The sequence below is a fragment of the Kickxella alabastrina genome, assembly GCF_025024165.1.
Source record: "Kickxella alabastrina strain RSA 675 chromosome Unknown BX661scaffold_10, whole genome shotgun sequence".
NCBI lineage: Eukaryota > Fungi > Kickxellomycota > Kickxellomycetes > Kickxellales > Kickxellaceae > Kickxella > Kickxella alabastrina.
The window spans coordinates 206,471-219,912 of record NW_026251481.1 but is presented as its reverse complement, the minus strand read 5'-3'; the positions used below and the strand labels follow the sequence as shown (position 1 = coordinate 219,912).

The window sequence follows — 13,442 nt, the reverse complement described above, 5'->3', positions numbered from 1 at the left end:
CAGCGACGGCGCCGATACTGGCGTCACGTGGCCTGGGGTTGGCTGCACGCTGTGCAGCTGCATCTGGAGCGCCTGGCCGTGGTGTAGCGCCTGCATGGGCATTGCGTGCTGCCCCGGCATGAGCTGCCCGGGCATGGCTTGGCCGGGCATCGCAAATTGCCCGGGCGGAAACGGAACCGGGCTCGCCATGCGCGAGCGCTTGGCCAGGTCAGGCCCCGGGGTGCCACCAGGGCTGGCGTCCGCCCTCCGCCGCTTCTTGAGCGAAAAATTGGCTCCAACTCCCGTATGCCTGGCGTGGCCCGGCGGATACACGCGCAGCTGCTCCAGCGGCTGCAGCCAACCTTATACCACCGGCTCAGCAGCGGCGGCAGCGTCTGGTTATCCGGCAGCCCAGCATCCTTGGCCACCTGCCGCCACAGCCGCTTCGTGTGCACCTGCTCCAGCCCGCCGGCGCGAATCACCTCGCAGAAAAACCGGTAAAGATCAATCCGCTGCTCGTTGAACAACGGCGGCTTACTGAAGTTGCCCGGAATGTTGTTTTCGCGGTTGAATTTTGCAGAAATGGGATGAACGTCTCGTACGTGTACTGTGGGAGCTGGGCGACGAATTCGTCGGACATGTGTTGCGCTGCGGCTACCTCTGAGGCGCTGTAGCTGATGGCCGCTGTGTCGCCGGGCGTTGGTGTTGATGACCCGCCGCGCCCCGGGAATGAGGAGTGGACCGACATGTGCGGCGTCGTGGGTGATACCAGTGCTGAGTGCTGGCTGGGCGCTGGCGATTGGCTTTCGCTCTTGCATTTGCTTTTGGACCGCTTCGACGCTGGCTTGACGCTTTTGCTGCTTCCCCCCAATGGCGTCGCTAACTGCGGCGTAGCCGATTGTTGCCGCTGCGGCGTCGCCACGCCTTGAATATGGCTCTGCTGCTGTTGTCGTGGTGGTGTAGCTGCTGCGCCTGATCCTGGCCTCTGTGCCTGTGCCTGTGCCTGTGCCTGTGCCTGTGCCTGTGCCTGTGCCTGGCCTTGTCCTTGGGCCTGCATCATGGCATCATTATGTTGCCCCTGAAAATTCTGCAAAATCATCGCCAGCTGCATCGGGGGTATCTGCGACGAAACCGTCTCTGGAATTCCAAACTTTGCAGCAATGGCCCGCAATGTCGCATGTTATTCCTCCACCAGTGCTGCGCCATTAGCCACCTGTATAGATCCCTGCGCCTGCTGCTGAGCCTGAGATTGCTGCTGGTTGGTTGCTGCGTTGTGTGCTGTTGCGGTTGCTGCTGAAGAACATGTGCTGCTGGTTGAACAGTGCCTGTTGTTGCTGCCTCACAAATGCCAGTTGCTGGGCCGTATAAGCCTGCTGCTGAGACCCTGATCCCCCGCGCTAACGTTAGCGTTGTCATTAGCCATTTGCTGCTGCTGCTGTAATTGCTGAAGGTGTTGCAATTGCTGAAAATGCAACTGCTGCTGTTGCTGCTGTGCTGTCATCTGTGCTCCAAACTGTCCATTCTGTTGCAAAATACCTCCCGAGCCATCCGCCCCCTGTCCGGTACTCGCTTGAAACCCCGCCACCTGTTGTCCCGGAGCCTTGTTAAATGCCATTGTACCTAGATCGACGATGTTATCTGTTGCAGGTACCGCCGTACTCATAACAAAATAGAAGTGGATAATCCGCTTTTTAAACACCCTCCTAAACGTCGTGAAATAAAAGAAAAAAAAGAAACTAGGTCTTATTTATCTACACTAATAATTAGAACCAAAAGTTGTTTGTTTGTGTTGCTTAGTTGTTATATCGTTGCATTCAATTTGTGGAGGGGGGGGGGTCAGCGACGCGTCATAGTGACTTACTCTCACTGTGTAACTCATTTGCTAAGGGTGAAAAAGAAAGGCAGACCGCGGATTGGACTCTGCTAATTCAAACCGTTGATTTGTCAGTTCTGAATAAGAACAGAAAATATACTAACCTTTTAGTGCTTTGCTGTATATTTATTTTACCAACCCGAGTCTTTGTGGCTCCCTTGTTAATAAATGAACTGAAACGCGTTATTAAAAAAAGAAACTTTATATGGAAAGGCCCAGAAAGGTATTGACAATAGGTGCACAAATGCCTGGTGCTATAGGAGTGAGTATGTAAAGGTGAAAAAGGGGGGGAGGAAATAATAATAAATGGGTAAAAATAGAGAGAAAAAATAATTTGAAAAGGTGAAAAAAGAAATTGAAAAAAAGCAAAAGCAAAAGCAAAAGAAAAAGCAAAATAGAAGAAAAAATTGTTGACTGCACAAGGGCAAAAGATTATGTTATAACTAGAAAAAAATTGCTACAAAAAAAAAGCACTTTTGAAAAAGAAAAAAAAAGTTTATTCAAGCTACAGTGTAATATTCCAGACGTTTCAACAATGTGCCTCTTGTCATACCGAACTTTAAGTGCTTGCTTAAGAAAAACTTGAGTCCGAAGCGCTCGTGCATTTTAGCCGAGCCCATCTATTTTAAACAACGCGCAGGCGCGCACTACCCAAAAAGGAGAGTCAGAGGATATTTAAAAAAAAACTGAAGTGTATGTGTTTTTTCCAGCAAAAAAAAACCGCGTTTCCACGCGCGAGGATGCAAGACGATAAATTTCCTGAAAGCGTAAAAAAGAATAAATAAAAAAGTCTACACGTTGATTGGCGCGTCGCTCAAAAGCTCCGGTTTGCCGCTGGCGACGCTTTCAACCTTGAACAGGGCTGACACAAAGGGCTCCCCCTTGGCAGTTCTCTCCGCCGCCAGCTCCCTCTGGTCCTCCTCAATGCTGCGCTTCAGCTTTGTGGCCTCACCGAACTTGCCCTGGTTCATCTTGTCGGCCACTGGCCCCCAGACTTTCCGCGACTCCATCGGCCCCTGCTCTTCCACCGGCCGCACAATCTTCTCTGCCACCTGCAGATCAGTCAGGTCCACCAGCGTGCTCTCCTCTCCGCCACGCTGGACCACGACCTTCTTATCCCAGTTCCCGCCAAACGTGGCCACTACATCGCACGACTTGGGAATATCCTTGAGGCGCCAGCTCGCAATCTGGTTGCGCTGCTCAGGGCTGAAACGGAACACCCTTCCTGACACATTATCCTTATTCTTTCCGAACCACCTCTCCTCCTTAAACTCGACAATGGCTGCCAGCTTGGTCTTTTCGCAAACGACGTAGCTGGTGTCGACAAACTGCACCTTAAGGCTGCCCCGCAGCCAGCCGACAATATTGGCCGTTGGATGAGTGCTCATGTATTCCTCGCCGCGACCCTTGATATTCAAGAAAACGCCTTTGCACTCCGATCCCGAGGCCACTGTGGCGGACAGCCCCGTGAACTTTGCGCAAAAGTGGTCGAGCCCGGATAACTCGATCCCCCGCTCTGGGCACCGGTAAACAAACGCCGATATTGGCGGGTGATGCGACACCTGCTCGGTGATGTACTCGACCGTGACATTGGTGCCCGCATATGCGCCGTTCGAGGACGCGTTTTTTGAGCTGGTCGACAATGTGCCCTTGCGTGCGGCATTGTCGGCAGTGTCAACCTGCCAGCGGCTGAAAAACTGCTCTCCAAGAATCGAATTGAACGGCTTGAGCACCTTGCCTGAATGTTTGAGGAGCTTGGAGAACCACCATGCCACCACCGCCAGTATCCGCTCGACCTCATCGTCAGAATCTGCTATCCTACAAAACAAATTGTAAAACTGAATCGAGTCTTGGCATATATTAACCACATGCAATCTTTACAAATGTGCAGCTTTAGCTTTAAAAAGCCATGTGTGCTGCGGATGACAAAGCGAAATTGCAAAGTCTCCAGCTGCAATTCAACTACCTACCTTACAAAATATTCGGGGCGATCCATGTAGTTCCAGTATTCGAGGTTAGGAATTGGATCCAGCAGCTGCGACGGCAGTGACAGGCGACTAATAAAAAATGTAAATATAAACAGGTTAATACGCAAATTGTTAATTCATAGCACTTTAAACTCCAAATAAACAAAAATCGCTCAGAACATGCAAGGTCACACACATATGCACGTATCGATCGTCTGCAATTGCTAAATTCGGGCATACCACCCACTGCGATGCAGCAGAGCACACAGGCATCAGTATGGCCAGATGATCCACCGTTGTTATTTTGAGATTATGGTAATAGAATAGCAATAAACAACACTACTTGTTTCCACTTGCTTTGAGCATGACATAGACATAGTTCCGCATGCCCAAGTGATGTGACCACAAAGTCCATCCCTTTGTTACTGCCGAAAACCCGAATTAAAACAAACAAACAAGATGAAATGAAATCCGTTGCCCTTTTGTCTCCCAGGACGGCTGAAGGAACTTTGTAAGGCAATGAAACACCAAAAACACTTACAATGTTTGCTTAGATTTAATTATGTGCACGTAATGTCAACTTACAGACTAATTATATCTGAAACGCCTACCAATTTGCGCAGAATGCCCAGCATCGCCGAGAACCTGCTCTGGTCGCCATCGACCTGAATTTCCTCTGCCCTGTCAAAAGTTGCAGTCTGCACTTTTGTTCTCTGCACCTCACCATCGACCAATGTCGCTTTTCTCTGCGTGGCATCGATATCCTTGACCATCTGAGCAATATATCTAATAGTAAGTATGATTGTGTGTATGTGCAGAATACAAGTGTGGGTAAAGTAAAAGAAAAGCGTGAATGCGAAAAATAAATCGAAGAAGGGAAGAGAAGAAACGAGTGAGAGGGGACATGCGACAGCCATTTAATAATTTCAATTGACGGAGAAAAAACGGCCAAAGCAAAGCAATATGCATGCGCACCTGGGCTTTTGTTCTTTTCACAAAGTGCTCATATTAAAAAATTGTGCGTTTCGTTGACACTGGGATACGCCTCCCTAATTTAAAAGGAAACGAGCACGTGTTTGTGCGCGCTCGCCAGAACAGACTGATGCGGCATCTAATGAGATCAATTGCTGCTGACAAATAAAAAGTAGGAAGGGTTGAGGCAGGTGTGAGAAATGGGGAGAAAGAGTGTGGCTGTTTACAATCTCCCCTCATCTATGTGTTTTTCTCTCACTCCCAATTGGAAAATGTGCCCCCATTGACCCGAGTGCAGCCGCCACTCTTAGGAGTTTCCAGTTAGCTTCCCAGTACCCACCGCTTTGAGAGCCGTCAGAACCCTGGATAGTGGCCGATCCGAAAGTCATGGGCAAACTTGCTTATGCACGGTTTTTTTTGCTTGACCGCACGATTTGCCTTTTAAACAAGCTTACACCACACATTTTCAACATCCAAAGTTGGGATCACGCTTTAAGTCCCGATTCACTGATTCAGCTCGACTCGGTTCGACCCCTCATCTTCTGCCAAGCGAGCCCAGTGCTCACCCAAGCACCGATCAATATATTTTTTAAAGTTGTTGCTTTATCTTTTTTTTGGTGTCGAATTCATGTTTGTCTTCTTGTACTTTCTCTACTTTATTTATTTGTTTGGCCTGAATTTAGCCTCCTTTTATAATTCAGCCCAACGGACAGGACCATGGCTGCGCGGCTACTGTCACAGTCGAAAACTAGGGCAACTTCAACGGCCTCTCAGATAGCCCGCCAGGCCACTGCACAATGCGTGCGCTCACGGGCGAATTTAGCGCCTGCCAGCCGGGATATATTTTGCTCAGCAATCAACAGCAGCTCTCAGCCACTATTGCACTCGGTGCATATACATCAGACACGATCCTTTACCGGCATTAATAATGGTGGCGACAACAGCGGAGACGACAAAGCAACACAACGAGGATCAATGGCTGAAGATGCGGTTGGAAAAGTTTCAGACGTCAGTGCTGCAGATATTTTGATAAACGCATTGAAAAAGACGCCGCCGACTACACCGCTGCAAGTCTTGGATCGCATCGCCGAGAGCCGATCGATAAACAGCAGCCGGTACATCAATGCCATCATCGAGTTTATAAGCGAACTCGGAGAGAATGGCAGCAGCATGAGGTTTAGCCCACATCTATTGAACCATGCTGTATGCGAGAGCCTCCTTGATGCCATTTCCAAAACCGAGACCAACGGCATTTCACAGCGCATCGAGTCGCGGGTTATTGTCAAGCTGTGCGCGATTGCTGCAGCCAGAGGATGGCTGATTGACTCGGCAGTTCTTGAAAGGGTTGCAATTTACCTGGCGAACAACAGCTTTTACGGGGTCACACAGGGTATACATCTAGTAAACACACACAGCAAGACATCGGATTCTCTGAGCTCTGCCGACGGCCGGTCAATGTGGCAGTTTCGCTTGACTAATTTGGAGGCTGTGGACATTCCGATCACTGAAATTCGCTCTCAGGGCAGCGCAGTGTTGTCGCCCGATCAGAAACTGGCGCTGGAATCTTTTTTGGCAGACGATCCGCTGGATACCGCCGTGGATATAGCTCGCATTCTGAGGGACCGGTCCTTTTCGGCAAGCTCGGGTTTTTATTTGTTTTTACTTAGGGCGATGAGCGTGCGCGAGCGCAAGGCTGACGCTGAGTGGTTGTTTTTGATGGCACGGCAGAACGACCACAGACACCTGGGGTCTGAGTACGCATCAATGATGTCAATGTACTACCGGCTCGGCGACCCGGCGGCAGCCGATGCGCTTTATTCCGAGTTTTCCGCTGGTTGGCAGCAGAGCTGGCGCAGCATTGAAGGCTCGATTGTCATGCCGGACGCAGTCAGTATGCAGGCAGAGAAGTGGAGGTTGGTCCATGAGGAGCATGTCTTGAAGCCACAAGTCATTGAGGTTGAGGAACTCTGGCGGATCCGCAACCGGGCAGCCGCGCCGTTTTTCCGCTATGCCCTCGAGATGGTCAGCCAGGGGCATGTCGACCATGCCATGACGCTGCTGGGCGAGGCCAAGTATGCTCATTTTGTGGCCATGAACTCCTTGCAGCTTGGCGCACTCCTCCATGCCTTACTTTCCAGAGGCCATATCGACCAGGCGTACAACTTGTACATGGACTTTCAGTGTGGCGAGAACACCGCAGGCGGACATGGGGTGGGGGCCAAGCAGGTTATATTTGGCGGCACTCCCTCGGGGTTTATCACCAGCGATATTCTGCTGGGTCTAGGCGCAGTCGATGACTGGGATCGCATATGGTCTGTTGTCGGTGAGGGCAAGGCTCTCTCCCAGGGCGCGCAGTATGTCGATGGCATAAAATGTCTTCTTGAACGCGCGCTGTCTACCCGGAGCCGCTTCCACGCTGTCAAATGCGCGCAACTGCTCACAAGCATTGCTTCCAAAAACAGCGCAGCCCTTGATGCCATGCCTGCTACATGGATTGAGTCCGTGCTCACGCGGGCAACGGAGCTGTGCGCGGGATCCGAGGTTGGCAGCATGCATTTGGTTTCGGAGCTCGTTTCTGGTCTGCTTCACGGAAATGTGCGTACGCAGGGCCGCGTGTATTCGCAGTGGAATGCCCGGGTTATTCAGTGCACTCTGAGCGTGGCTCGTAGGCTGTCAGACCTGCAGTTGGCTGAGCGCGTGCGCTTGGAGCTGTATGCGATGATCCATAAACGGGGTATGGTGGCCCTGACACCTGTGTGCAAAGTCCTGAGGATCGAAGCCACCAGCTTGTTTGAGCCACTGCCGAGCACGCTGGCCAGCGTGCCGAATTCGCCTGAAGCGGTCTCTGATGACGAGTGGGGCTCGGATTGGGATGTGTGTGCGGTCGCCAGTGCTGACAGCAAATTCTGGGACTGCGCTATTGGGGCATTTGAGAACCGTGAGTCAACCGAGCTTGGAGGTGCTAAGAGCGCAGCACACGGGCTGCTGCTAACAATCAAGCTTGCCTTCATGTTTAGAGCCAAGCTCGATCCGGATCTGTTGAGCTCTGCTAATTCTGTGTTGCTTGAATCGGGGTATCCGATTGTTGATCCTGCTACCGGCGACCTCCTGCCGCGCGCAGAGCAGGTCAAGGCAGAGAAGAAGCACCGTGCTGACTTGCAGTGGCTGGAGGATGCGGCGGTGGCTACAGCGACGGCAGTGCCCGCGACAGGTTTAAAGTCAGCATCAAGAAATGGCAACACAGCAACCAAGCGGCTGCCGCCGGCGGCAGTAGTTAGCCAGCGCGTGAGCTCGAGGGGCAGTTCCTCTACGGTAGCGATCAAATTCGACACACCGCTTCAGGAAAAAATCCGATGGTACGCGGCATGCCGCCAGGCGGGCGAAGCACCACTTCTTCAGCATCTTTCGTGGCTGGTCAGCGATGCCATGCGGCAGTCCAAGCGCACAGTCTGGGAGCCCATTGTCCGCGATCATATGCCCAAATATTTGGAGACACTGAACACACCCGAGGCAACTAGCGTCGCTTATGCGTTCCCTGGCGCTACCAGCCTGCGCACCAAATATGCAGACACGATCTGGTCGCACGCAATCTTTGCGTATTCTAGTCTGGGAGAGATTGATGAGGCCATGAACTATTTCCGCCGCATAATCGATGCCGGCGGCTATCCCATTGCGCAGGCGACGGCCATTCTTCTGAACTCGCTGTCCACAAATGATGCACCGCTACCCATTCTCCCAGGGGCTGGGACGGGCCGGCGGTCAGGATATTTGGCATGGAGGCTGTGTATCCGCCGCAGGGCGAGTCGTCATCTGACATTGTGCTTGTGCCGAGTACCGCCGGGCAACGGAAGGAGATGGTTGCGCAGATGGGCTTGGCAATGCTGTACGCGTCTCTCAAGAACAGAGCATGGCCTACAACCCATTTCTACAGCGTTCTCATTTCTGCCCTTGGCCATGCGGGCATGATATCTGAACTGCGACAGGTCTTCGAAGTCGTCATTCCCGCGGTCATGCGCAAACTGCCCCCAGCACTGCGCATCAATCCGGCGTTCACGCCATCGCCGATCATATGGACCATGGCCATCCGGGAGGCTGCAAAGAACGGTGATCGCGTGTTGGCTGAGTACTGGTTCAAAGAGTACCGCATGAGCGCCATGCCTATTTTCCGTGAGGAAGCCTCGGCGTACTCGCGGTTCGTCTACCGTAACCAGCCCAAATATGCGCGCCTGTTTATTCTTGGCCGCCCGTACTATGTTGTGCCGCAGCTGAGGCGGGCTTTGCTCGACGACGGCAATGTTCCCGAACCCTGGTATGACCTGCGGGAGGTCGAGAAGCAGCTGGAGATGGACCGGCTGCGCGCGCTGGACAAGCTGCCTTTGTCACACTTGGATGCAGTCAGGATGATGACCATATACGCCACGGTCGACGAGCACCGCGACATGGAGAGTGCTGAGTTGCTGGCTGACGAAATAGTTGCGCTTTACCAGGACAGCACCGTGCCAAAGTACTCTCGCCCCCGGGGCGCCGCCGATATGGCTCTTTGCTGGAAGCTGATGGTCAGCGGGTATTTGGGAGTGCTCAGATACCAGCAGCAGCAGATTGGCTACAGCGCATCTTCGGTCAGAAAGACCAAGGAGCGGTTGGTTTACTGGTACAATGAGTGGAGCAAGGCTTTTAAGAGGGCGAATGTGCACCTGGACATTCCCGGGCACGTCCGCATGGCGCTGAGCAAACAAGAGATCGGTGTCATCGAGGCCATTCGCCGGTCCATATCTTAGAAAACGTTATGTTATTTGACATTTTGCAATACAATATATTAAATACAAAAACTAACCCCTTGGCTATGCGCAAAGACACACTGTAATGATTGTCGACAAGCGAGGTAAAGTGTGAGTGTCTTCAGCTGTTCCTGAATGGCCGATCGTTGCTATGGTCAGTAAGCCCGTGCTGGATTGAAACTGCCACCGATTATTGGGCACATTGCATCCAAGTACTCTGACGCTATTGATGTTTATTGGCAACGAGCGCGTGTCGAGAGCTGCTTTGTGCGCGAACATTGCAAAAGTGACTGAGTTTGCCCGATAAGCGATTCGCGCTCGTATATTCCATTGGTGGTGCCCATGGGTGCACGCCAAGGTCAATGTGGTGTGGCCGCTTATATTGTTGCTGACGTTGTTACACATGCTGCAAGTGCGCGGGAGAGCACCATACACCCCGCGCTCGACAACGCTCGCACCTGCACAGTGGCCGGTGTCGCCTAGACATGCTGCATATAGGATGGCACTGCAGTCAGAAGATTTGAGAGTGGCCATTTTAGTCACTGATAGTACGTCGCAGTCCAGCCGTAGCAGCGCAATTGAGCATAATTTGGGCAGGCCAGTACTTATAAAAATTTTCCCTGTGGACTGCTGGTGGATAGAAAAATATTCATTTCCGGTGCCATGTTGCTGTCCTGCTTCCGGATCATTTCCTGTGCTTTCGGCATATGCTCGTGCGAGAAATACGGGTGAAATTACCGCTCTCTCTGTGACATTATAAATCGAAACGAGTACAGTCCCTGCACCGGGAACAACAGTTGACGCAATCAAGAAACCTGGCGTTTTAGTCATGTCGGTAAACAGGCATTGGGTGTCTATCAGAGGTGGTAAGTGCGGGAAAATATCACCCGTTGGCCCGATGAGTTGAGCGAGGCTTTGGCGCGAGTAGTCAGAGGAACTTCCTGTTATGTAAACTGGCCCGCCGCTAAGCACTCGCGAGACAGCATGTATGTGGCTCTCGTGCTGTCCAGGCCGGAACATGTCCCAGTCAGCGACACACTGCTGGCCCAGAAAGCGGCTCCAAACTGCATTGAGCATGTTGCAATGGATGTGCCAGCCGTGCGAGCCGGGTTCATCTGGGAAATAATCGTCGGAGTTCCGAAACAACATCCGGCCAATTGCCGAGTGGCCATTCTTGTCTTGCTGGTACTGCTGTTTCAAAGCACGCACAGCAAATTGGGGCGACTGGGACATGCAGTTTATAATAATTCCTGGCCCAAAGTGCTTGCATGCCGCGCTTTGCATTGCGTCCTGGTAGGCACTGTACATCTTTGCTATGTGCATTCCTGTATCGCTGCCGTTGCCATACTCTTTCAGGCATTCAAACGCTGCCTGGTAATCGACCTTTACAAATGACACGCCCTGACTTCTGAGCCATCCATAAAATTCATCGTAAAATTCCCATATACACGACGCTGCGATCAGCCAAATGTCGGATTCCTGCTTGACGACCGGCGACCATTGCCGGCAGTGTCTCTCCAGCTTGTAGCGCTTTGACAGCGGGCCATGTGGGTCGATGCCACCCCAATACCCCCATAGGGCATGCCACACGCCGACTCGAAGGATGTTCATATGTCTGAGCTCATCCACTGTTTGCGCCAATTGGCCAGGAAACTTGTTGCTGTCGGCAAATATATCAATCAGTTTTCCAAGACCGTCATATGTGTCGACTGACTGCCACCCATCGTCAATAACCACCCAGGCAGGCAGTGGCTGGCCAGCATCGATGCCGGCCTGGCGGATGTTGTTTAGCTCGAACACAATCTTTTCGTGAGACACTTTCTGGTAGAATGTGTTCCAAGTGCAGTACCCCATGGTGGTTGTCAGATATGTGTCTGCATGCAAAAGAGCAGGCTCTACAAAATTCAATGCAAGCAATTTGGGAGCCGGCAGAGCGACTAACTGTCGAATGCGAGCGAACAGCTCTCCGACCGCATCGTACGGGCGCATGTTGATAGTAGCGGCCACTCGAACGACAGCCGGGCTGACTGCTGGGCTAACACGCACAATGAGATTGCCAGAGCTGGTGGCCCGGAATACTGATGTACAACTGGTGCTGCAATTGCACGTGAAGGCCATCAGTGCCGCGTAGGCCCCTGTTTCAAGCTCGAAAAGTAAAATCACAATATCCATGTCACCAACATCAATCTGTCGACCGCCGCTCAGCGGGATCTGCCAAAATAAATCTTTACGCACAAAGGCTAGATGTCGCTCGATACCTGCCAGACGGCCAAACCAAGTGATATTGTCGGTAGTCGATGCAGCCGATCCAAACTTGAACAAACACGACGCTCCAGTTGTAGACACCTGCCAGGAATCAGCTATGGCCATAGGTGGGGACTGTACGATGTTGGTGGTTGCGGGCCTAAGTATGGACTTGAGCTGCTGGCGCCAGTAGTTGAGTGGCCTTGTGCTGGGGTCTGAAATGCAGTTGCGAATGACAGATACGTGTGCATTCTGTCCCAAGGCACCCGCCCACTGCCAGTCATTATGTCCAGTGGCTCGCCAGCGCACGGTAAACTCAAAGCACCTCGTCACGGCGCTCGTTACGGGTACTTCGAGGCCGAACTGCTGAGCGGTGCTGCCAGGTCCAGCTGCCTGTGCTGGATTCAGAAATGTGATATCCAGCTGGGCGGCAGCTGACGTTTCTGGCAATCTTTCCAGCGCAATGCCCACCCACTCGTCGCCATGAATATTTGTCCAAATTTCAGCATTCTGTACGGGCGAACCAGTTGTCTCTGACGGGTCGTTAGAAGCAGTATGAACGAAATATACGCGGAATGTGATTGCAGGCTCGCGCACGCACGTCAGAGCGCCCAGTGGCGGATAAATGTGGACCACTTGGGCCATCGAACAAAGTAATTTCCAAAACCCGCTACTGTTTTTGACAAAGTAAAAAATGAGCGCAGTAAAACTGAAAAAATGAAAGGAAAAAGAGAGAAAGAAGCAGCGAGATTCTGAATACGCAGAGGCAGCACATCCAAACGCGGGTCTTCTACATTAAAAGAAAAGAATGATACTACAAGTATGCTGCAAATCGACATCCTTCCCACAGATTGAATAGCAACCTAAAAAGTATTTAGAAACCAGTGGCAATATACCACTATGGTTGACGATATTATCCAGTTCGCTGCTTCTTTTGAAGAGAAGAAGCAGGGGAAGATGTATTCTTGCGCACACGCTTGAACTTGGGGTTTGACTTGAGGGTTGATGTAGACTCGGCTTCAGCCGGCTCTGGCGATGCCTTTTTGCGCAAGAAACGGGGAGGATGATTGCCTTTAAGCAGGGCATTGAGGATAATGCGAAAGTTCAGCACCGCAGCCGTGTCACAATTCCACTTCCGTCTGCCTAATGGCACTTTTTCGTCATTCTTGATCTTGGTTCCGTCGGCCCTGAAGGTTTGCAAGCAGTTTTCCATTGTGCACTGGTGCAGGCCGTGGCATAAAATTTGGCAAGGGCTTTCTACTGGTGGAATTGTATTCATGCCTGTTGCGGCTACCTGCTGCTGACCATTCTGCTGCCGCTACTTCTGCTGTTTCCACTACTATATCTACTGCTGCTTCTGCTTTTGGTGCTGCTGCGCGGCCAACTCATCGCGTATCATCCGTCTGATTTTGCGCTCGATCTTGCCCTGTAACCAGCCGCTCAGCTCGAAAATGCACTTGAGATTAGCGGCAGGCTGGATATTGATGTACTGCTTACGATTACCCTCAGCCAGCTCATTCCGCAGCTGCTGTGACAGAATCAGCAGCGGCATTGGTTGCGGCAGCGACAGAGTTGGATGAATAATATAGGTACACTGTTAGAAGTCACCATTAACCCCTTAACCCATAG

At 51.7% G+C, this 13,442-nt stretch overlaps 4 protein-coding genes across 4 annotated transcripts; 1 reads left to right on the top strand and 3 right to left on the bottom strand.

Moving 5' to 3' along the window:
• Nucleotides 1–656: 656 nt before the first annotated feature.
• BX661DRAFT_170790 (uncharacterized protein) lies at nucleotides 657–1,587 on the top strand (the record flags this gene model as incomplete). The annotated part of the gene is made up of 3 exons (XM_051533651.1): nucleotides 657–869; nucleotides 943–1,095; nucleotides 1,399–1,587. 3 exons carry the CDS (start codon nucleotides 657–659, stop codon nucleotides 1,585–1,587), a joined length of 555 nt encoding a protein of 184 aa, XP_051391873.1.
• Nucleotides 1,588–2,551: 964 nt separating this feature from the next.
• On the bottom strand, nucleotides 2,552–4,806 carry BX661DRAFT_181922 (uncharacterized protein). Its single transcript, XM_051535843.1, has 3 exons — nucleotides 4,405–4,806; nucleotides 3,823–3,909; nucleotides 2,552–3,670 (listed from the first exon to the last, which is right to left on the bottom strand). The coding sequence occupies exons 1-3, from the start codon at nucleotides 4,734–4,736 to the stop codon at nucleotides 2,644–2,646; spliced, it is 1,446 nt and encodes a 481-aa protein (XP_051391872.1). The 5' UTR covers nucleotides 4,737–4,806; the 3' UTR covers nucleotides 2,552–2,643.
• A 4,797-nt stretch (nucleotides 4,807–9,603) lies between these two features.
• On the bottom strand, nucleotides 9,604–12,689 carry BX661DRAFT_181918 (uncharacterized protein). The gene has a single exon (XM_051535842.1). It carries the CDS (start codon nucleotides 12,456–12,458, stop codon nucleotides 9,633–9,635), a length of 2,826 nt encoding a protein of 941 aa, XP_051391871.1. The 5' UTR covers nucleotides 12,459–12,689; the 3' UTR covers nucleotides 9,604–9,632.
• BX661DRAFT_205168 (uncharacterized protein) lies at nucleotides 12,690–13,365 on the bottom strand (the record flags this gene model as incomplete). Its single annotated transcript, XM_051538584.1, has 2 exons — nucleotides 12,690–13,070; nucleotides 13,311–13,365. 2 exons carry the CDS (start codon nucleotides 13,363–13,365, stop codon nucleotides 12,727–12,729), a joined length of 399 nt encoding a protein of 132 aa, XP_051391870.1. The 3' UTR covers nucleotides 12,690–12,726.
• Between the last annotated feature and the right edge of the window lie 77 nt (nucleotides 13,366–13,442).

What these genes read in the sequence shown, in the direction of transcription:
- BX661DRAFT_181922 (XM_051535843.1), bottom strand. Translation starts at nt 4,736, where the DNA reads ATGGCTGTCGCATGTCCCCTCTCACTCGTTTCTTCTCTTCCCTTCTTC. An exon ending in GTTTCAGATATAATTAGTCT is followed by an intron (nt 3,910 to 4,404) that starts GTAAGTTGACAT and finishes ATTTTTTATTAG; the next exon opens with TCGCCTGTCACTGCCGTCGC. An exon ending in CGCCCCGAATATTTTGTAAG is followed by an intron (nt 3,671 to 3,822) that starts GTAGGTAGTTGA and finishes TTTGTTTTGTAG; the next exon opens with GATAGCAGATTCTGACGATG.
- BX661DRAFT_181918 (XM_051535842.1), bottom strand. Translation starts at nt 12,458, where the DNA reads ATGGCCCAAGTGGTCCACATTTATCCGCCACTGGGCGCTCTGACGTGC.